General features: G+C 40.8%; 1 protein-coding gene across 7 annotated transcripts in view; it reads left to right on the top strand.

The window, feature by feature from the left end:
• Positions 1-21,271, top strand: part of FANK1 (fibronectin type III and ankyrin repeat domains 1) — a 101,635-nt gene that overhangs the window by 52,632 nt on the left and 27,732 nt on the right. For 4 of the 7 annotated variants that reach the window (XM_053312864.1, XM_053312866.1, XM_053312862.1 and 1 more), the window contains exons 7-11: positions 3,650-3,815; positions 10,993-11,136; positions 15,309-15,386; positions 15,505-15,549; positions 15,642-15,764. In XM_053312864.1, coding sequence (XP_053168839.1) covers positions 3,650-3,815; positions 10,993-11,136; positions 15,309-15,386; positions 15,505-15,549; positions 15,642-15,725 — 517 coding nt within the window. In that variant the 3' untranslated portion in view covers positions 15,726-15,764. Of the gene's footprint in view, positions 1-3,649; positions 3,816-5,512; positions 7,983-10,992; positions 11,137-15,308; positions 15,387-15,504; positions 15,550-15,641; positions 15,910-21,271 lie in introns of those variants that run through there. The other 3 variants (XM_053312861.1, XM_053312867.1, XR_008320335.1) reach the window with 2 other exon arrangements.

The raw sequence follows: 21,271 nt of genomic DNA, 5'->3' as shown, positions 1-21,271 counted from the left end.
GACTACAATATTGTGGAATACATGCAACATTGTCTGCATGATATGTGCCACTCACACCAACAGTCAAGTCTTAACTAGGGCTGAGGTAAAACAGGCTCTCTAATTTTGCAGCCTTGTTTGCAAACTATAAGGTTGGACACCCTCCACCAGGTCCCTTTGCCAGTGCTTCAGTGACTAGGCAATGCGAGGATTCTGCCTTTCTTTCTAATGCTGGGGCTTTGGGAAAAGACTATAGAGCAGTTAAGCTCATGTCTTTTTTGGAACTTCACAGGGCTACTTCCGTTTTCGTAGTCCTGTGGAGAATGTCAGCCAGTGTTTGCTTTCACTGAGAATGGTGTTCAGCATCACTTCGCTCCTGTGTTACCCTTGACTGATTAGGATCACACAGTGAGGGAGAAGATAAAATGGCATGGAAGAAGAGTAGAGATTTGGGTTTCTGTGAAGCTTGTAAACAACCACAACTGAATTAAAAGGGATCTGGGGTGACATTGCATCCCGAAATGCCTCCATTCCCCCCCACTCCTTATTCTTTACTTCAGCTCAGCCCTAATTCTAACACACACATATGTGATAGCCCTAATCCATTCCGTAAATGTGCAAATAGCGGAGAAAATAGAATATAATGATTTATGGACAGTGTGCACAAATACTGTCAAGGGATATTCTCTCAATTTCTTGTTTGGATAATGATGTAATATTTTTCTTTGAATGACACACACTTGATGTTGAGGTTTTCCTTTATGCTGCACTGAATGTCACTAACTCCCCCACCCCCCGCCACGCACAATAATGGACAAACTGGGGAAAATGAAACGAGAGGATAGAGTCCAATAAAAGATTAGCAAGGATAGTGTAGTGCTCTGTGGAGAACATTGACACTTTGTATTTCCTGTATGGAATTCCTGTTGGTGGAGATAGTCAAGTTAAGTGCCCACTGCTGCCTCCTCCCAACTTTTAGTGTCAAATGGGTTATGAGAACCAGTGTGGTGTAGTGGTTAGAGTGCTGGACTAGGACTAGGGAGACCTGAGTTCAAATCCTCATTCAGCCAAAGAATTTATTTATTTTATTTATTTATCATATTTTTACATCGCCCAAAACATACGTCTCTGGGCGGTTTACAACAAGATTAAAAAGTAAAACATTAATTAAAAACAAAAGCAAAACAAAACAAAAATTTAAAAGTAAGAAATGTAAAACACATTTTTTTAAAACAACATTCAAAACAATTAAAACAATATCAGTTAAAAGCCTGGGTGAAGAAATGCGTCCTTAAGGACTTTTTAAAGGATGTCAGAGATGGGGAGACACTTATTGCACTAGGGCACGCATTCCAAAGCCTCGGGGCAGCAATGGAGAAGGCCCGTTGCTGGGTGACTCTGGGCCAGTCACTTCTCTCTCGGCCTAACCTACTTCACAGGGTTGTTGTGAGGAGAAACTTAAGTATGTAGTACACCACTCTGGGCTCCTTGGAGGAAGAGCAGGATATAAAATGTAAAAAACCAAAACCAATCCATAGTCCCTGGAATGGATGACAGTTACTTGCTTATATGGGAGTAAAATAAAGCTCAAGTACACAACTGGAGTGGAATAAGATTTCTCTACTGATATCAGCTAACATCCAGATGACCTTCCACAGACACACCACGATTTTACATTATGTGAGGCGGGGAGGGTCTACTTTAAGTTATCTCCCCTTCTGTCTGCAGCTACATGTGCCTGATACACCTGTGTCCCCCAGAGCTGAGGACTTTCAGGGAGATCGTTTTAGGAGACAGAAGTGGCTGCAGAGGGAAGGTGGGGGGTTGACGAAAATCAACCCTCCTCCTTGCACTTTTGAAAAACCTGGCATGTCCACAGAAGGTTGTCGGCCAGTGTCTAGAGTGAGGTTTTGTACCCTCTCAACTTATCTGCATCTTCCATACCTGGGTTCTGTCTTATGGTCATATTAAAGTGTGACATTTAGGAACCAATTTTTATGTAAACAGAGAGATGTACTTGTATTTCTATTTTCCATCATAATCTATTAGTGCTAGAAATATCTTGAATTCAATATATTGTAGTTATGCTAAAGTTTATTCAAACCTATTTCTAGTATATGTTTGTGCAATACCAGTTTTGAATCTAAAGGGAAAGTTAATGTAAAGGGCCTCTTTCCCAAATATTACATCTGTATAGTGCATACTGTAGTTTGGTGGCCAGGATATATGTTCAAGATGTAATATTAAGTTCATAGATACACATTTTCATGAAGGTCACATTCAAAAAGGATACATGCGGATTTCACCTCTGATTTCATCGTATGATTGCTCAACAAATCAGCAAATTGACAGTGTTTAAACAGACAAACACAGAACTGGATTAGCACAGGGAACTATAGATTAAGATAAATTGCCTTGGCACTCACCATATATTTTGACCATGTATTTTGATTCCAGCAACATTTACTTAAACTTGAATAAAAATATTTTTAAAATATCAGTATTTGCTTCTACTAGTATTTACTTGAAGTTATATCTGAAAGCAAATTTCAGAAGAAAATCCAGGAACAGACTGGTTAACTAGTTATGTGCCTGCAAAGGCTCCATGGAGTTCTGTTACATAAGAAAGGTAGGGCATAAATGTCATTAAATAATTAAGAGAGGTCCAGATTGCAAGTGACCATAGACCTCCTGTAATGAGACTGACCTTATGTTCTGAGATTCAGGGCAAAGACAAAATGGGTTTCCCAACTGCCAACTAATGTGAGGCCCTGAAAAGCACAACCCTCTCACATGCTATTGTGTAGAAGAGAAGATTACTAAAACTCCAGGGACTGAAGACTTGTTATACAATACAAAGGCTTTCTTTCCTGTCCAGAATATCTCCACAACACTGAGTCCACAACAACTGAGAAGGCACCATGATCAGGATAATGCTATTGATATACCCATGGGACACATTGATCCAACAACAACCAGAGCTAGACTTAGTTCTTAAATACTTCTGAACTCAGTTTACTTCTACTGAGCTTTATCTCCCTGCCTATCTTAAAGGGACAGGCTATGGCCTGGAGTCTTGCAGTCTTCTCCTCTCTAGCTGTTGCTGGCACTGATGTGCAGATATCAGGGAGGTTGATGGAAGGGGGTGAAATGGCATCTCCCAGGGCTCGGGTTCTACTAGTGTTGTTTTATTGCTGGGGAGGATGGGGGCGATTCAGGCTGTATGGATATTGTCTTGATTGCTCCATCTTTGGAGCTCTCTCAGGCTCTGGCCTGGGGCTGGGACAGTGCTGGTCCTGCCTCTTTAGGGTCAGATTCTGTCACTAGCTGTGGTCATGTCAGAATATAGGGCTGCTGCAAAGGCAGTTCTTTCACTCATCAGCTGTGAAAGAGACAGAGATCCCAAAGGAACAGAAAATCACCACAGAAGAGATATGGAAATATTGATGTGTCTCTTTTACATTTCTTTCTATTTTTTTCTCCCCATGTCTATATAATGTGTTACAGCAATATATATAAAAGCTCCATAAAGATGGAGCTTTTCGCTGAAAACTGATATTGAAATAGAAATGTACTTACCTGTAGACTAAATCAAGTATTGCTGAATGAATCATTGATTCATTTTTCTTTTCTAATAACCGTATAGAATAACAGTGTATTTATTTTACAGTTTAATGATAGCTTGTTTTGCCGGTCATCTGGACATTGTCCAATATCTCAGATCCAAAGGAGCTTCCTGGTTAACCAAAGATCTTGGAGGCTGTACAGCTATGCACTGGGCTGCTGATGGAGGACACCGCGATGTTATTGAGTGGATGATTGAGGATGGTTGTGAGGTATCTGTCTAACACAAGGAAGCAGCATTTCATAATAGCTTTTCAGATCTGTACATACTACTATGTATAGCTATGTTGTTGAAGCCAATGAAGTGAAGATGCACCTGTTGCTGTATTTGATGGATCTGGATTGTGATCCGTTGTAATAATAAGCAATGGGTTCTGCGCCTGTGCAGGGACCTCGCGGGCTGACTGACTAGCTCCTCAAGATGCCCCGCCCCGTCTGCACGTGCTGTGCAAAGTTTGTTAAGATTGACAGTTGGGGCGTCCTCTACTCAGTTTCTCTTTGACCGCCTAAGCGTTCAAACCTTGTACTATAAGTCCTTGGTAAAAAAAACTAAACAAACTATTCTTTACTTGACTTGGATTCGGATATCGGACTTTTTTTGGATTGTGATTTGGCTTGTTGACTATTACGGACTATTTGGCTTTTGACCACGGAACGGAATAACCTCGATCGATTTTCTCTAACTGGACTTTTACCTCAGCGATGGAGGTGAAGAAGATCTTCAAGCGCTGTGTAAAGTGCTGTGCTAAACTCCCATCGACTGATCTTCATGATACTTGTCTAATGTGCCTTGGGGAGGAGCATAACACAGCTGCGTGCAGAATATGTTGCTCCTTTTCGAAACAGACCAGACAGAACAGGGCACTGCGTCTTCGGGCGGTATTATGTGATGAGGCACTCCACCTGCCGACACCGCAGCCAAACTCACCATCGGTGTTGAGTGCTCAGTTGAGGTCGAGTGCTGGGTCTGTTGCTTCTGGAACTGCACAGCCGCAGTCTAAAACCGTGAGCGCTGACCAAATGCAATCTGGAGAGGGCCTCTTTAAGAAGCCCAAGGAAGTATCGAAGAAGGCACATAGGCACGGCGAGCGCAAGCGCCATCGTGAATCTGGAAGTGACTTGGAGGAGAATGCCGCGCCTTCAAAGAAGAAACACCGCACTCCATCTCCATCGGCAGCGCAGGCATTTGAAGGCGACTCGGATGAGTCAGCTACGATGCCGGCATCATCGGCATTGGCCGAGGCTTCGGCATCACCTGCTGCATCTTCGGCATTGACCATGAGTGCAGTCTTGACGTCAAGAGCAGCTTCGACATTGACGCCGAGGTCGAGAGCAGCTGTGTCAAAACTGAAGTCGTCGACCTTGGGGAGATCTTACCATTTGCTCTCCCCAGCAAGAACCCCAGAACAATCCCCTTCAGCTCCAAGTACCCCTAAGACGCCAGCATGGATTGGGGTCCAAATAGGGGAATCTAGCCAAGCACTAGGAGATTTGTCAACTTTACAGGAGTTGTTGGACTCAGCCTCTAGTACTCCATCAGGTTCGACTTTCCATGGATTCTTGAGTACGGGGCTTGACATGGAGCAAGATGAGGAGCACATACGACCACCGAAAACACCCTCTATGTCGCAGCTGAGGATACAACGGGTGTCAGCTCTCTCTGCTGTACAGAGCCCCTGTCCTCTTGCTGCTGCCTCATCACAGCATTTAGATTCACAATCCTCACAGTTTACACCAGCACATTCCTGTGACTTGTGGTTTTCACCACCAACTTCCTAGTGACTATGCTGATTACCTACGTTGGAAAGTGTGACAGGCGCCGTCTGCTCCACAGCACAATTTAGCGCAACCAGAAGCCCAACATGAAACCTTTCAGCTTCATGTGGCTCAACCAGTGCAACAACTCCTGATGATGCTGCAATTGGTGCAGAGACAAAATATAACACAAATGGAGCCGACTGTCCAAATGCCACCGGAAAAACCAGCAGGAAAGAGGAAGAAGAAGTCTAGCCCTCCACCTCCAGAGGTGCCTTCCTCGCCTGACGCCTACTCTACTGAGGATGAGGCATCAGAAGTCTCGGATTCGGATGTGGGTAGTTGTAAGTCTGACTCACCGTCGGATGTACCTCCTCGGCTCTCTAGATCTCCGACCAAGGAGTTAAAGGCATATCATGCCCTAATTAGGGAAATTGCAGAGGTACTAGGGATAGATCTCAGCTCACCTGATACGGAGGATGCTGATCCGGTATACAATATGATGGCAAAGTCCAGAATGTCACAGCCGTTTGCTTTGCCTATGATACCGGCTATTGGCAAGGTGGCCAAGTTGGCTTGGGAAGCCATGCAGGTCTCTGCTCCCACTCCTAAGAAGTTGGAGAGCTTATACAGGATCTATGAGGAGGAAAACACTTACCTATTGCGTCACCCTGTGCCCAATTCATTGGTCATAGACTGTGCTTCGACATCTCATGGGGGCCGCCAGCACATGACACCTAGGGATAAAGAGGGTCGTAAGCTTGATGTGATGGGGTGGAAAATCTATTCTACGTCCAGTTTGGCAATTAGAATAACGAACTATGCAGCATGCATGGCCCACTATAATCACATCCTGTGGGATACTCTCTTACAAGACTCCACATCCATGTTACCGGAAGATTTCCAATGGAAGTTCAATGAAACTTATGAAAAGACAACTGCTATTACAAGGCAACAGTTAAGTGCCTTTAAACATCTGGCGGAAACAGAGTCGCGTGCGATGGTCACAGCAGTAAGCATAGGGTTGGGTGGTGGCTCAAATTCTGAGAGAGAGGGTGATCTGTATTCTTCTGACATCATGGTGGCCATGCCAGCCTTGGCTTGCCCCACTTCTACAGCTGTCCGGAGGCCACTTCCTCAGATTGCCACTGGCGCCAGATCTGCTACAAAGGGGGCAAGGCCACGTACTGCACCCCAAAATCCAGACCCTTCGGATGACAGTGTGGAAAATCGGGTTTTGAAAGATATACTATTGAACAACAGACGTTTCTCGACTAGGCAAAATTATGCCAAGAAGTGGAAACATTTCGTATCTTATATGCGTGGCAAGGGGTATCGGCCGTTGCGAGCCATGGTGCAGCAGATTCTCTTGTACCTCACCATGCTAAAATTGAAGGGCCTTGCTAATGCTTCAGTCAAGGTCCATTTGGCGGCAATATCCTCTAAACATGGAGGCTGGGATGGAACTACCATTTTCTCCCACCCTGAATGTAAACGTTTTATGAAAGGCCTTGGCAATTTGTATCCGCCAATTAGGAAACCAATTGAACAGTGGAGCTTGTCGTTGGTTCTGGCGGCTTTAACAGAACAGTCCTTTGAGCCATTAGCTACGGTTCTGATGCACCTACTCACCTTAAAAGCGGCCTTTCTAGTGGCAATCACGTCGGCGAAGCATGTTAGTGAGTTAACGGCTCTCAGCGTGGATGCCCCATATAAGCAGTTCTATCCTCATAAAGTAGTTATGAGGTTCGATCCATGTTTCAGGCCTAAGATTATGTCGGATTTTCATCTAAACCAGGAAATAATATTGCCGACCCTTTTCCAGGACCCCAAGATGTCCCTGGAGGTGTCGTTTCATTCGTTGGGTGTTCGAAGAGTCCTTCTATTTTACTTGCAGAGGACCCTGGCTTTCAGGAAAATGTGGAAGCTGTTTGTGGCTTTCAAAGGAAAGAGCAAGGGTCGCCCAATTTCCCACCAGCGGATGGCGCATTGGCTAGTAGAGTTGATTTACATGGCATATCAATGCCAAGGCGTGTCGCCACCAAAGACTGTATGTGCACACTCCACCAGAGCATACACGATTCCGGCAGCCCATCTTTCAGGCATCAAAATGACAGATATCTGTATGGCGGTGACATGGTCTTCTCAGCAGCCATTCATTAAGCATTATGCAATAGATCTGCGAATGGCCAGGGATGCAAACTTTGGAAGGAATTTTCTGAACAGGGTGTTGCCTTAAGCTAAGCGTCTACTGCACCCACCTCCAGGAGGGAAGCTGGCTAATCACCCATTGCTTATGATTACAACGGATCACACTCCAGATAAACAGGTTGCTTACCTGTAACTCTTGATCTGGAAGTGATCCATTGTAGTCATAGGCCCGCCCGTGCCGACCCCACAGCAGTAGACATGACATCAGATACGGCATAGTGGACATGGTCATAACTGGCAGTCTACAAGAAACTGAGTAGAGGACTCCCCAACTGTCAACGAACTTTGCACAGCACGTGCAGATGGGGCGGGGCATATTGAGGAGCTAGTCAGTCAGCCCGCGAGGTCCCTGTGCAGGCGCAGAACCCATTGCTTATTACTACAATGGATCACTTCCAGATCAAGAGTTACAGGTAAGCAACCTGTTTGTCATGGAGAAATTGCATTGTCTGTTTATGGAAGCTTTTATATATCTTAGATGGACATTTGCTATTATAATTGCATCTAATCTTATTTTTGATATATATTTTTGATATACAGTTTGAGAACTGTTGAAAAGTAGTACATAAATATTTGTAGTTGTAGTAGTATCTACTGCAATGTGTCATTAGGATAGTTTTCTTATTGGAAATCCTATCATTATTTTTATTAATGTCCATTACAATTGCCAATATCAATCAAGTAACAGAAAATACTTGATCTTGGAGCAAAGAACATTTAAACGTTCAAATAAATATATTCTGGATGAAGTTTTGTTTTGTTTTGTTTTTTGAAGTAAAAGTGGTTCATTGCAAAGAATTTCTCTGAGTATATTTTTACCCCTGATTTGCATATATACTTCTTTCTAGCCTAGACAATACTACAATAGCAAAAGATAGTGGCCAACATGATATGCAACAGCAAGTCAGTGGGAGAAGGCCTGTATGTTTGTAAAGAGCTTTCAGCAGTCCTGCACTGAAGGCTTCTTGTGCAGCCGAGTGGGTGTGGAGAGATATTCAATGAAAATTTTTCATATATCTCCCATTGCTGCAAAAGTCCTTTCTTCTTGCAAAAGTATGTGCCCAGGGCTGTGCCACAGAAAGATCTCTTGCAGTAAAAATTGCTGCCCCCTGCTCCTCCACACTCACTCAGCTGCGCAATAAGCCTTCAGTGCAGGATTGCTGAATTCTCTTTGCAAATGTGCAGCCCTTCTCCCACTGACTTATTACTGTGTGTCATGTCATCCACTGCTTTTTAATAAATACAGTGGCTTGAATTCAGCTCAAGTTAGCCGTGACTAAATCCAGTCAAAAGCCATGGAACCTAAGTAAGTTGTGACTAACTTTTCCCATTGGTTTCCTGTGAAACTTAGCATAACTCTTAACTCAAAACAACTAACTGGACAGAGGCCTTTATATTTCTTTTTAAAATATACTTTAAAGCTTTTCTTTCTAATTGCATATGAAATTTTTAGCTTGAGTGTGCCTTTTATATTCCTACTAGTTTACCATAATTCTTTCCTTTATGCATTCAAAGTCCCTTTGTAGGAAACAGATACCATCATTCTGCTTAGGTACATATTGAATTAGTCCAACAAATTATTTATGTGATGAGCCAACGATAAACTAGATATATGGTGTTTTAAAAATGCAAGGAAATGGCCAGGATACCATCTTTGTGCCTCTGCAGAAATTAGTAACAGAATTGATACAGGTGAAGGCTAGTCTAGGTAACCACAGAGGCCAAAAACCTCCTCCAGCAATGCTCTGTGTACCCGAATGAACACAGAGCAAGGAAAGAGTAATTCAGCTTTTTGAAAGCTGATGGTGTTATTGCTTCAGCACATAGTCCATGGTACCTTCCTGAGGAATTTCATTAATGTATTTTAGCTACAAGAAGCTCTATATCATTGCTTTGGGCATCTCATTTTTCTTCTTATTATAGCAATAATATAATAACAAGACAAGCATGATGCATATACTTTGTTGTTCAGGGTTCTGTTGCCACCATGACACATTATGGTTCTAAAGTATATACAGTTTTTTCACATTTGTTACAGCTAGACAAGATTTTAACCAGACCTTTATTACACTTCTTGTTTTTAATCCTCCAAATGATTATCAAGACCTGGGTATACTTACCAGACTCTCAAGCCACTTCTGCGTCTTCCTTTATGCTTCTATAGAATTGTTCAGTACTTTCTGAAATCTAATTTGTGCAGTTCAGGCATTATGTTGTATGAGTGTACAGATGTCTGTACACTCGTATGCATGTTTGTGTGAATGACTGTTCATTTTAAAAGTGAACTTGGATACAGGTCATTCAAATGCATGGTACAGATAGGAAACGTACTTCTGTGCCTGCGTTCAGCATAACATGTGAATGACTGTACCTGAGTACACTGTTCTCTCATTGTACGAGTGTTGAACATAATGTGTGACTGGGCCCATAGTCTATGGTTGCTCAAGAGATGTCTTATGTGTCAAATCACTACCATTTTGCTACTAGACTAAGACTGATAAGTCCTTATGCACTAGTTCATAGATGGCACTACAGGAAGAAGAGTGGCACTACTATAGATGGCACTACAGAAAGAATGACCCCATCCAGCAGAATGCCACTGATGACACTGCTGTGCTGATCAGTTGTGACTGTGATTGCATCTGATAGAGGAGCAAACAAACTTTGTCATTTTTCTCTAGCAGCTTGTACATTTGAGACAGTGCTGACCCCCTCAAAACCTATTTTACCCTCTCGACTCCTTAAATTCCCACTCCCCGCATGCTGCCACTGGGTTTTTATACTTATTTGATGTCAAAATTAAAAAAAATATGGACTGAAATGTAACAAGGGCACTCTTTACATCAGGGCTGCACAATTTTGGCCCTCCAGCTGTTTTTTGAACTACAACTCCTATCATTTCCAGCCACAGTGGCCAATAGTCAGGGATAGTAGGAGTTGTAGGCCAACATCTGTGGGAGGGTCGAAGTGGTGCAGCCCTGCTCTACAGTGAAGTGGAGAGAAATGGAAAATAAAGTTGTATATAGAAATGCATTGCAAGGTTTGATATATTAATAATTTATTACAAAATCAGAATCAAATACAATGGAACAAAGCCAATCTGAAAACTGTAAGGAGGTGAAGTGAAAGACTTTCACAAAGATCAAGTGATGTAGAGGAGCTGTAAAATGAGGCAGAGTTAGGTTAGCTGGCAGAAGGAGGCACTGATCATGTCATGTGGTCTAGGAGATATTTTTTAAAATAAGGTGAGTTAATGGAGTGGGCTTTTACAGGCAAGAAGAACAGCATAAAATAAAATTAAGACTAAAATAATGGCAGCAGGAAGACGGACCTTGAAGACAGTTTTCCACAGAACAGAGTATCATTTTTTATTTTTGTTAAATGTATGTTTCAAGTTACAGAATAGCTTCCTTTCTGTAACAGGTTGATACTAAAGACATAGGCTTGCAGTGGACTCCGTTGATGAGACTATGTGCATTGTCAGGAAAAACAGATGTGGCCACACCCTTAATAGATGCTGGAGCAGATGTGAATATGAAAGATTCCGATGGCAAGACACCTTTAATGGTATCCTTTTCCAATAAACTATGTACTAGCATGTTTCCATTTTAGGAAAGTTATTTTATCTATCATTAAAATATTAGAAGACAGGGACCCAACAATATCCCTGGCGGTTGCTAAATTTTGTTATACATTGACCAAACTAAGAGAAGCTAGAGCACAGCAATCGGTTACTGTCAAAGATTCCTGATTTTATATATCTGATGACATTTTAGACTTTGTTTCCATTATTATTTTCTCTTTTTACTGTGTATAATTCTGTGTATTGATGTTTGATCTAAGATCGTAAATAAACAACTAACTAACTAATTCTATCATTAAAAAATATTTTTTGAAGTTACTTTTGCTCTATAGATTTTGGTGACGGGATGCATTACAAACATTTGAGAGAAAAGTATGAAGTTAGTAATCCTGACTGTTTCCCAACTTTCCTTGTACAGGGTTTGCCTGTACGGGTGTGGCTTGGGTCCAGGTGGAATGCTTGTGCCCAGCTGTCTGTCCTTCTGAGACATATCTGTTTCCACTACCCATTGTCATCTGAAATGTAGCCTAACCTCTAGCAACTGCCTCATGCCAATCCACTCTCAGCCTCTTGAGAAATGTAGAAAAGATTTCTAGTAATGGATGATCAGATACTTGTGCTCCATAGTACTTTCCCCTTCATGGAAATTTTCACTTGTTGACATGAGGAAAAGTACTCAGTGTGGTTGTTTTGAAATGCAAATTTTTAATTTACATTTCAATACAAATGAATTTTTAATTTCAGTTGGACTATGAGAAATTTTCCTCATCATGTAGACCGTTAAGTCTCTATGCATGGTAGCAATATTTTTATTTTTTGGATCGGAGTCCTTTGGTCTCTGCTACCTATAAGAACAGCATGTAAAAGCAGGGGCGAGGGCAGTGTAGAGTAGTGTTTAGACTGCTGGACTTTGGGAAGTCTTGGTTTCAAATCTCCACTTAGCCACATAATTTGGGCTAGTCACTCTCTGTCAGCCTGATAGTCTACCTGTTGCAAGGATAAAAGGGAGAATTATGTATGCCACACTCAGCTCCTTGGTGGAAGGATGGGATAAAACAAAATCTAATAAAGCCAGTGCAAGAAGCCTTTTTCTTTCCCATTCCAGCTTAAGGTTTCCTTGTACCAGCATTATGATGACAGGAGGATTTGCAAAGTAACGATCAATTTCCTCTTTGATTTCTCTTGTTAAGGCTCTTACTAGCAAAATATCTCTTCTGGTTTGGTGCATGAAATGGAGTACATAGTCTGAACAGATTCAAATGTTTCTTTAATAGGATGAGCCCTCTTATTCCTTCATACTTGGAAATTCATCTTTCTGAAGTACCGCATTTGTAGATTCTATAAAGATCAGAATGCTCTCTCTGTCATGTTTTCCTTGTAGTCAGCACAGAGAAAGAGCAAGTACTTCTCAGCACTTACAAATAGGTGTTTGCGATGAGATTTTAATGATCAGTACCAGCATGCATATTATCGTCAAACTCTAACTGCTGGTTAATATTCAGATCCTCCCTGCATATGTGAATTTCAGTGACACAATAGAACCACAGCAGGGACAGATATAACTGCACAAGTATCTGAATCATACATGTCAATGTACTTACACAGTGCACAAATGATGTGCAGCAAATGGCTCAACAGTGATTGATTGATTGATTGATTGATTAAGTGCTGTCAAGTTGGCATAGCTGCTTAGCAACCACATAGATTGTCTCCAGGATGATCTGTCTTCAACCTGGCCTTTAAGGTCTCTCAGTGGTGCATTCATTGCTGCTGTAATCAAGTCCATCCACCTTGCTGCTGGTCATTCTCTTTGTCTCTTTCCTTCAACTCTTCCCAGCATTATGGACTTCTCAAAGGAGCTGGGTTTTCGCATAATGTTTCCGAAGTATGATAGTTTGAGCCTGGTCATTTGTGCCTCAAGTGAAAATTCTGGATTAATTTGTTGTATGATCCATTTATTGGTTTTCCTGGCTGTCCATGGTATCCTCAGAAGTCTTCTCCCACACCAAAATTCAAAAGCGTCAATGATTTTTCTATCTTGCTTCTTCAAAGTCCAGCTTTCACATCCATAGAGTGTCACAGGGAAAACCACTGTCCGAACGATTCTAATCTTTGTAGGTATGGACACCTCATGGCATCTAAATATCCTTTCCAAGGCCCTCATTGCAACCCTACCTAGTGTTAGTCTGCGGTATATTTCTTTACTGCTGGATCCTTTACTGTTGATGGTCGATCCTAAAAGGCAGAAGCTATCCCCACTTCAGTGTCTTCATTATTAATTCTTAGGCTGGTTGCTGTACCCATTGTCATTACCTGCTGCTATATGTCAAATTTGTCCAGTTCTTGCAAAACATTTGCCCAGGAGTAGATAGCTTAAGACCACCTCACACATGACATTATACTGTATATTAGTATAGCTAAGATGTTTTAGGTGCACACCTAAACATTTAAAGTGTGACTGTGACAAACGTGTTTGGTAATGTGTGCGTTACACAAGATATGCTGATCAGGGAGCTGTAACTGGCTGCAGATTCCTCTTGAGTCTACACTTGCTAGCAAACTCAGATTTGCCATTAGGTAATGTTTGTGCAGTAGCCCTTGGATCCTGAGTTCCAGCACATCTTTCTTTTCATTTTGTTGTTCAGCTCTACAGCAGGTTTGGCAGCCTTGCACGGTACTTGTGATTGCTCAATATTATAATCAGTGTAATTCATTAATGTTATCTCCCTCCCCTTTTTCTTGTACTGGACTCATTCTCAGTCTAGTACCTACACATAATGTTGCTTGACTGCATAGCAGCCACCCATTTAGAACTTTGATCTCCCTTATTTGTCATTGAGAAAGTTATAGTGTTATTTTCTTGAAGTGGCAGCACCGTGGAGATTTCTCACAGCTGAATACTAGGCGGGAACTTTTAGGATAGGAACATGTTGGTGTTCAGGTTTTTGTAAAATCCCCCTTTGAGACAGTGCACTAACACTGTCTGATGCATTCACTGTGTCACTAAGTGCTGCTCTAGTGCAATCCCTATGATTAGAACAGAAGTGTTAATCCTTGTTGAAGAAAGAGATGGTCATGTAGCCTTCATTACATGTGATGAGGTGGGATAAGGCTGTCCTTTTATGTGGGAGAAGAACAATTTTTTAAAATTGCATTCAGCCAGCCATGGGGTAGTAACAATAAAAGAGTAAACGATCAAACTCGCTTTTCCCAGAAGAAACAACTGTTCCAGTTTGTTACTGCAAAACTCTTTTCTCCAACATTATATATCACAAATGATATAATATTCATCAGGAATGCTATATTCTGAATTTCTTTCTCTCTTCATCTGGAATCCCCCCCTCAAAGGAAACAGATTCACATAGGACTTTGATAATGTAAGCTCAACCACATTGGGGTTGCTTCACAGTGTACACATTTCCTATTTGGGACTGTTCTGTATAGGACAGAATCCATCATGTAATTCAGGGGTTCTCAAACTGAGGGGTCGCGAACAACTTTAAAGCGGGGCAGGAGTTAGAATGGAGATGTCAGGAGACTTGAGTCTTACATGATGTCTCTGAGGCATGGGGACGATCAGGACCGATGAGCTTATTTCTTCTGACTTGATTATGACAGCAATGAATGCACCACTGAGAGACCTTAAAGGCCAAGTTGAAGACAGATGATCCTGGAGAGAATCTACCCGTGTGGTCGCTAAGAGTCGACACTGACTTGACGGCACTTAATCAATCAATCAATCAAAGCAAATAAAACAAAGATCTTACAAACTTGAGCAAACACATTTCAGTATTAAAGCATCATTGTCAATGCTCTCAAAATAGAGCATTGACAATGATGTCTTAACATTGAAACATATTTGCTCAAGTTTGTAAGATCTTTGTTTTATTTGTTTTACCTACACATTTAAAGAGGTATTAAAATCTTGTCTGGAATAAAGCAGAATGCATATATCATTACCACTATATTGTCTTATTCAACATAATAGATGTTTTCATTAGAAAAGATGAGCCTGAATACAAGGTTCACTAAGTTTCTTACATGCAAGTGATCTGGGTAGGAAATTAACTTGTATCAGGAAGCCCTTGGATTCTTACATGTAGGGAGCTATATAATAGGAAATTAATATAGCATTTTCTTCTAATTTGATTTGCAGGTGGCAGCATTAAATAACCATGATGATTTAGTTGCATTATTGCTAGATAGAGGAGCAGACCTTGCTGTTAAAAATGAGGTAATAGAAGTAACTGCAACTTTTTAGGTTGCTGCTTGTACAAAAAGCAGTCATAAATTTTTGAAAGAGTGAACTTAACATGTCATTTATTTTTCGGGTCCTTTCTTCTTTTTTTCAGTTTGGCAAAGGTGCCCTGGAAATGGCTAGAAGCTTACATAGAACGGTACAGATCTATTTTGCTTGGACTCTTCTACTGATAACTGCTTTATTGGTATAAATCCTTCAATATCACTTTACCTTTTTTTTTTAATTTAGAGTGTGGTTTCAATAATAGAAGACAGAGTAAATAAAAGAAAATTGAGCATGGTGGAACCTCCTGCATCCTCTGATACAGAGTAGTGTGAAGCAAGTAAATGAAATCTGTATCTTACCAGGAAGGTGAGACCATGAGGAATGAATTCTGGTTGTTTTCCTTTCCCCTGGTTTGATTGTAAGTTACTGATACGTGGACAACTTTATTAAAATATCAGCTCTGCTGCTTCTTTGGGTCCCCCCCCCAGGGGTGGGGGAGAGTTTAAATCTATCTAGATGTTTTTGCAACATTCTTTTCTAACTTCATACCTGCTTTTTACAGATTGTTCCAATTTTTTGCTTTTGTGCTAGGAATGGGTCTCTGCCTTATGCAAACAGGTGGTAGCTGTCACTGGTGCTCCAGTATCGGAGAACAGTCCCTTGTCAATGCAGTCTCTCGTCAATGCCAAAGCCTTTTCTAGAACAGTAGAGAGGATGGGGGTGGGAGGCAGAAATAGATCACTGGCTGGACCGTGAACTTCATCCTGCCTGAGCGGCCCTACACTTTTCAGGCTTGTGTGTAGCTTTGCATCAGCCAGGAGGTATTGCGGAGCGGTTTGCCTTTATATTTAAGGATAAATGGGCAGAATGATAGCTGAGGCGAAGGAAGAACACAACTTTTAGACCAAACCATTCATTAATAAATTCAGACTATTGATGAAAAATGATTGCCAACTATCAGACAAGTGAAATTGCCCTTCCTTGTTTTGAACTTAGTATGTGTATATAGTGCTTTCTCCAACTGCTGTATTCTAGCATCCATGATGGGGACCCTCTAAATTTCTTCCTGTTTAATACTGCCCACCACAATTCATTTTGTGTCCAGTATTCTCCAAAGTTCTAATCTGGACTCCGTTGTTCTTGTGAGCTGGAAAATGGAACTTTCCTTCTTATACCTCATAAACATTAGAAATAGCAATAGCACTTACATTTATATACCGCTCTATAGCCAGAGCTCTCTAAGCGGTTTACAATGATTTAGCATATTGCCCCCAACATTCTGGGTACTCATTTTACCGACCTCGGAAGGATGGAAGGCTGAGTCAACCTTGAGCCCCTGGTCAGGATCGAACTTGTAACCTTCTGGTTACAGGGCGGCAGTTTTACCACTGCGCCACCAGGGGCTCCTCCTAGTCATTAAATAGTCATTACTGTTACAGCAATATTTTACTCAGGCCAAACAACAAGTAACATCCAGTTTCATTCAACAGCTTGCCTCCAACTTTGTTTTTAAAAAATGAAACTGTGGAGGTTGCTGATTAAAGCAAAAGGCTAGGTTGGGAAGGAGGAAGCTTCAGATGCAGTTCTGTGAAAAAATTGCATAAGAGGAAAGGGTTGACAAACTCCCTTCTCCTACACTGGCCCTTCCCTTGAATTTGCTGCCTCCACAGCTTTATTTTTAAAACAAAGAAAATAACATTGGGAATGAAGTACATACAACTGAATACTGCATGTAGTTTGGCCATTGCTCTTAGGATGCATGCAGCCATTTTTGGTACAATCTGAAAATTGTTTCAGTATGATGTAGTTCCATAAGAATAGCCTTGCTGAATCAGACCTAAGGCCTATTTAATCTGGCACCTTGTTCCACAAAGTGACCCACCAGATGCTTTGGGAAGCCACACGACACAACCAGGAGATGAAGGTTTTCCAACAGTGGCTGACATATTGTGCAACATGTATGTGCCTTTTAATGGATTCTTGCATTTTGCACAAGAGTGCTCTTGTGCAAATGCATGCACATGCCATTAAAAGGCACACAGAATGTTGTGCAGTACATGAGCCAATATTTCCCAGAAGCCTCTAGATCTTTTTCACTTTATAGCTGTACAGCAAATTGCTTATTAATTCCAGATTCTCTCATTGTGATTGTACACGAAGTTACTGCAATGATTGCTTACAACAGAAGTACACATGAAATAATCCCTTGGTAATATTACATAAGGATTTATGAAATTAGCTAGTTTAGATGACAGAACATCAGGCAGAATAACAGAAAATCTATTCTGGAAAGCCGCCTTTTCAATCTGCTCTTCCTTGCAGCACAAGAATCATGATACAATTTGAAACACAGCAGCCATGTAATGAGACAATCAACTCTGATTTTTTTTTTAATTGCTCTGTTTGTGATTGCTTTGAAATGGTTTCCAATAGCCAGTGTAAAACTGGAATAAGTTTTGCTCCATTTGTTGGCTTGGGGAACACAGGAAAAGGAAGACTCAATTAATTTGTTGAAAAGTGGACAAAAATTGTTTGGCTTTTAAAAACAAACAAGGCTGAGATAAGTTCCCCCATCTTCCTCCCCCATCTGCTGTTGCATACAGAAATCTAATATAGGTATTGCAAATGTAGGTACAATCTCTGCACTATAATCTGGCAATCCTAGTGACCCAGATGTAAAATGGAAATGTTTGGATTTGAAAATCTTCCTGTTAGCTGAAGCTGATAGTCAACCAAGTTCACAGATGAACAGGAATATGAACCCAAACTTGCCATCAGTATATAACTGACATTAATAAACAAGTTGAATTTCAGTTGAGTATTGTAGCATCATTATTCATTCATTCATTCATTCGATTTCTATATTGTCCTTCCAAAAGTGGCTCAGGGCAGTTTACACAGAGAAATAACAAATAAATATGGAATTAACCAGTATGAATGTCATCTTAAAAACTCATATGTGCAAGATTTCCATATGGCCTCCAGACATTCCTAGCAATGCCTGCCAATGGAAATGTTAGGACTCCACATGTTGCAGCCACCACAGGTAGGCTATTTCAAGTCATTTTCATGTGTTAGACATACCATATAGTTCAGTAATAATGCTTTTATCTATATAATAGTGTGCATATGACTGGGCACTGCATCATTTATTCAGGATCCTCACACTGTAAAAACAGCAAAATGTTGCAACATAACCATGGTAAGGGCATAAACAATGACCTTCCAGAGTCGGCAACTATGAGTTAGAAGGTTTAATATAATCAAACAGAAATTGTGCTCTAATCTTAGATTAATGTATGGAATAACGTCAACTTCTTGAATGTTTTCAAACAGGACATTAAGGAGTGCTGCAAATGAGTGGAAATTTGATCTGGGGTAGGTTTTATTCCTGAAAGTGTTTGTAAATATATCTGGAATAGTGGAAATCAAGTTTCCTCTTTGAAAAGAGCCCACATTAAGTTGCTGTATAGACAGCACTTAAAATGCATAAGACTGTTGGAAAGGAGTGAGCTTTGATAGTTGGAGAGGGTGTCTCCATGCAGGCAACAGATAAGGATGCACAGATGGATAAAATCTGGGAGTTTCTTCCTCATCTGGTAGATGTGTCAAGCTGTGATTAACGTAATTAATACCATGGAGCAAATTTTATTAACTTTAGTTTGCTATGACCCTAAGATTACTATTTTAGGTTATTTAGGTTTTCAGACTTCCTAAAGAAGTTAATAATCTAATTATTTTAGCAACAATAGTTACAGCTTTCTACTAGTGGAGGGATGTTTCTATGATTATCCTAGTAAATGAGGTTGCAATTCTATGCACATTTACTTGGGAGTAAGCCCCTTTGAACTCAGTATGATGTACTACTTAGAAAGCATGCTTAGAATTGTGATGTGAATTGATGAGAGCCAACAGAGAGTGAAATTACTACTATGTTTATATAGGACAACCTACAGGTGAAACTCGGAAAATTAGAATATCGTGCAAAAGTCCATTAATTTCAGTAATGCAAATTAAAAGGTGAAACTGATATATGAGACAGACGCATTACATGCAAAGCGAGATAAGTCAAGCCTTAATTTGTTATAATTGTGATGATCATGGTGTACAGCTCATGAAAACCCCAAATCCACAATCTCAGAAAATTAAAATATTACATGGAACCAAGAAGACAAGGATTGAAGAATAGAACAATATCGGACCTCTGAAAAGTATACAGTGTACTGTGCTTGATTGGCCAGCAAACTCGCATGACCTGACCCCATAGAGAATCTATGGGGCATTGCCAAGAGAAGGATGAGAGACATGAGACCAAACAATGCAGAATTGCTGAAGGCCGCTAATGAAGCATCCTGGTCTTCCATAATACCTCATCAGTGCCACAGGCTGATATCATCCATGCCACACCACATTGAGTCAGTAATTGCTGCAAAAGGGGCCCAAACCAAGTACTGAATACATATGCATGCTTATACTTTTCAGAGGTCCGATATTGTTCTATTCTTCAATCCTTGTCTTCTTGGTTCCATGTAATATTCTAATTTTCTGAGATTGTGGATTTGGGGTTTTCATGAGCTGTATGCCATGATCATCACAATTATAACAAATTAAGGCTTGACTTATCTCGCTTTGCATGTAATGCGTCTGTCTCATATATCAGTTTCACCTTTTAATTTGCATTACTGAAATTAATGGACTTTTGCACGATATTCTAATTTTCCGAGTTTCACCTGTAGACTAATGAGGGATTGCTTTTAAATTAATTGGTTCAGTTCATCTCAGGAAATATAGCAAGGTATTTCCCCCCGTAATTTGATGCCTTCTGAATTTGTTACATGGAAAACGTCTTTCAATATTTTTTTGTAAAAGCTCATGATTAATTTTTTGCATAACATAAAATACGTCAAAGGCGATAGCATTGATATGCTTGTAGTGGATTAAAGCCTTTGTCTCAGAGAAGCTCACATGAGGGAAAGAAAACTGCCCTGAGCCATTTTTGGAAGGGCAGTATAGAAATCAAATGAATGAATGAATGAATGCTGAATCATCCCTGCTGAGCTGTTTGGCTAGGCTTATCCTAAAACTATTCTGTATTATCAGTAGATTCAAAATGCTACTGCCACCGCCTCCGGTTTTATCGACAGAGCTTGAACCTCCCTGGGCTTGGGGTGGAATCCCAGGGAAAACTCTCTTTATTTTGCTATCTGATAAGTACAAAAACCTTCCACATGTAAGCTTACATGGTATGAGAAAAACTGTTAGCTGCTGAGCATCTGAGGACATGTTTGCACCAGAGAACTCCCCACTTCAGGGGCCCCCTTTTTCTTGAGGGAGGGGTGGCTGATCACAACAATGCCTTTCCCTTTCTTCAGGCTTATTGCTTTGTAATTACATTTTAATTGGTCTTCCAACTGTGCACATCAGCATCTTCCTATTGTATCAAACTCAGCTCCGTGTCTTCCTACCTCCCAAAGACACTTGTCATTTCTTGTATTTTGCTTTGAATAGTTCATTAACTGCTGCTGAAATAGTGTATTTGAATGTATTGCTTACCATTTCAAAAAACTGGTACTTTGATGCCAAGTGGCCATTTTTTGAGCTCCGTAAAGCTTTAATTTTTTATTGTGAACAGAGCAAACAGTAGTGGTCATACTGTGCAGCATTCCATTACTATTTTGCACACTGCATGAACTGCTGCATGTTCCTAACACACTATCCATGCAGTTGTGCAAGAACACTCTTGCACAAATGTCAGAAGTGGTGCACATACCCTTGTGTGATGGTATGACCATTAGTTCCAGTAGCCGTGCCATCATGCAACTGCATTTGTGCAACATTTCCGCAAGAACACTCTTGTGTGGTTGGTGCATTAG

Source organism: Hemicordylus capensis, chromosome 3, assembly GCF_027244095.1.
Source record: "Hemicordylus capensis ecotype Gifberg chromosome 3, rHemCap1.1.pri, whole genome shotgun sequence".
Classification (NCBI taxonomy): Eukaryota; Metazoa; Chordata; class Lepidosauria; order Squamata; family Cordylidae; genus Hemicordylus; species Hemicordylus capensis.
This window is presented reverse-complemented; position numbering and strand designations above follow the sequence as displayed.